The sequence below is a fragment of the Accipiter gentilis genome, chromosome 10, assembly GCF_929443795.1.
Source record: "Accipiter gentilis chromosome 10, bAccGen1.1, whole genome shotgun sequence".
NCBI classification, from domain to species: domain Eukaryota; kingdom Metazoa; phylum Chordata; class Aves; order Accipitriformes; family Accipitridae; genus Astur; species Astur gentilis.
The window spans coordinates 7,475,129-7,477,321 of record NC_064889.1 but is presented as its reverse complement, the minus strand read 5'-3'; the positions used below and the strand labels follow the sequence as shown (position 1 = coordinate 7,477,321).

Below are 2,193 nucleotides of genomic sequence, written 5' to 3'. Positions count from 1 at the left end.
ATTCCGCTGGCGGAGCCTTTTCACCCCTCGCCTTGTCTTCAAATGGAAATGATTCCCATTGGCCCAAGGTGTCCATGTAAATAGGTGTAAATGAAACCAGATTATGCCTTTCTCTCCAGCCCCCTCCTCCCCGCTCCCCTCCCCCTGCTCCCAAGGCGATTGTCATATGATAGCAAAGAAGTGGCACATTAATGAAGCGCCTCTACAGGGGTCTTTTCTGCTCATGTCACCACATAAAACTATCAGATGGTTAGAGGAAGGACATGGAGGCAACTACTTAGCTCATCGCGGCTGCAGAGAAGCAAACAAGCCTCTGCTACAGTCCAGCTGCCAGTGGTGTAAAAGAAGCTGATTCAGCCCGCGGAGGAGAAGGGAGGGGTGTACAAGAAGATTCCCAAACCCGAGCCAGCTCACTGCCTCCTCAGGACTAAACCGGAGCAGAGTGGCCGGGAAAGGAGCGAGAGACGCGCCGCAGGAGCGGGGTGGGAAAGAGCCCGGACTCCCAGCCGCGTCCCGGATGCGGACTGTCAACTTCCAGCAACTTTAAGGTGGGCATATGCCCGGCTGGCACGGAGTGGGGTGGGAGACGAGACGAGTCGAGGGGAGGGGATGGGATGCCGAGACCAGAAGGCAGAGCTACCACGAGAGTAACTTTACGGGCGCGGGCTGCTGCGGGGAGGCCAGGCTGAGCGGGGCCGGAGCTGGGAGAAAGGCACGTTGCTTTTCCCCCGCCGGCGGCGCAGAGCTCCGGGTCGGTTTCCCCTGCCCCCATCCCGCCGCCCCCCCCCCCGTCCCCCCCGTCCCCCCCGCCCCGAGGGCTGAGGACCGCCGTGCCCCTTCCCCGTGCCCTTCTTTCTCCAGCCCGGCCCCGCACCCACCCGCTGCCCCGGCCGGGTGTCGGTGCAAATCCTCTCGGACTCACTCTCTCCCGCCACCCCCGACCCCCTCCCTGTCGCTGCCCTTCTGCAGATCTCCGCGGGTTCCCTAGCGAAGATGCCTCGCCCGGGCAGAAACACTTACAGCGACCAGAAGCCTCCCTACTCCTACATCTCGCTGACCGCCATGGCGATCCAGAGCTCCCCGGAGAAGATGCTGCCCCTGAGCGAGATCTACAAGTTCATCATGGACCGCTTCCCGTACTACCGGGAGAACACGCAGCGCTGGCAGAACTCCCTCCGCCACAACCTCTCCTTCAACGACTGCTTCATCAAGATCCCGCGCCGCCCCGACCAGCCGGGCAAGGGCAGCTTCTGGGCGCTGCACCCCAGCTGCGGGGACATGTTCGAGAACGGCAGCTTCCTGCGCCGCCGCAAGCGCTTCAAGGTGGTCAAGTCGGACCACCTGGCCCCCAGCAAGCCGGCGGACGCGGCGCAGTACCTGCAGCAGCAGGCGAAGCTGCGGCTCAGCGCCCTGGCGGCCACCGGCACCCACCTGCCCCAGATGTCCACGTACAACCTCGGCGTGTCCCAGCCCTCCAGCTTCAAGCACCCCTTCGCCATCGAGAACATCATCGCCAGAGAGTACAAGATGCCCGGCGGCCTCGCCTTCTCCACGATGCAGCCCGTGCCGGCCGCCTACCCCCTCCCCAACCAGTTGACTACGGTGGGCAGCTCCATTGGCACGGGCTGGCCCCACATGTACAGCTCCGGCATGATCGACACCGCCACCCCCATCTCCGTGGCCAGCAGCGAGTACGGCGCCTACGGCGTGCCCATTAAGCCGCTCTGCCATGGGGGGCAGACTTTGCCGGCCATCCCCGTCCCCATCAAGCCTACCCCCGCCGCGGTGCCGGCCCTGCCGGCCCTGCCCGCGCCCATCCCCACCATCCTCTCGAACTCGCCGCCCTCCCTCAGCCCCACGTCCTCGCAGACGGCCACCAGCCAAAGCAGCCCGGCCACCCCCAGCGAGACTCTCACCAGCCCGGCGCCCGCCCTGCACTCCGTGGCGGTGCACTGACCCGGGCCGCCCGCGCGGACTCCGCCGTCCCCCTTCTCCCGAAGTTTCCTCGGAGCTCTCCTCCCCCCCTTCGCCCTCCTTCCGCCTCTTCCCTCCCTCCTCTCTCCTCTTTTCCTCGAAAGCAGAGACAACTCCCCGCGGGAAACCGAGGTTTGCCGTTCGCGCGAGCTGCCTTCCCGCTTCGCCCCTTCGCCTTCGCCCTCCTCGGCCTCTCGGCTTCTTCCCCGGTCCCGAACT

General features: G+C 65.4%; 1 protein-coding gene across 1 annotated transcript; it reads left to right on the top strand.

Moving 5' to 3' along the window:
• Window positions 1-993: 993 nt before the first annotated feature.
• Window positions 994-1,956, top strand: FOXB1 (forkhead box B1). The gene has a single exon (XM_049813352.1). The coding sequence runs from the start codon at window positions 994-996 to the stop codon at window positions 1,954-1,956; it is 963 nt and encodes a 320-aa protein (XP_049669309.1).
• Window positions 1,957-2,193: the final 237 nt, after the last annotated feature.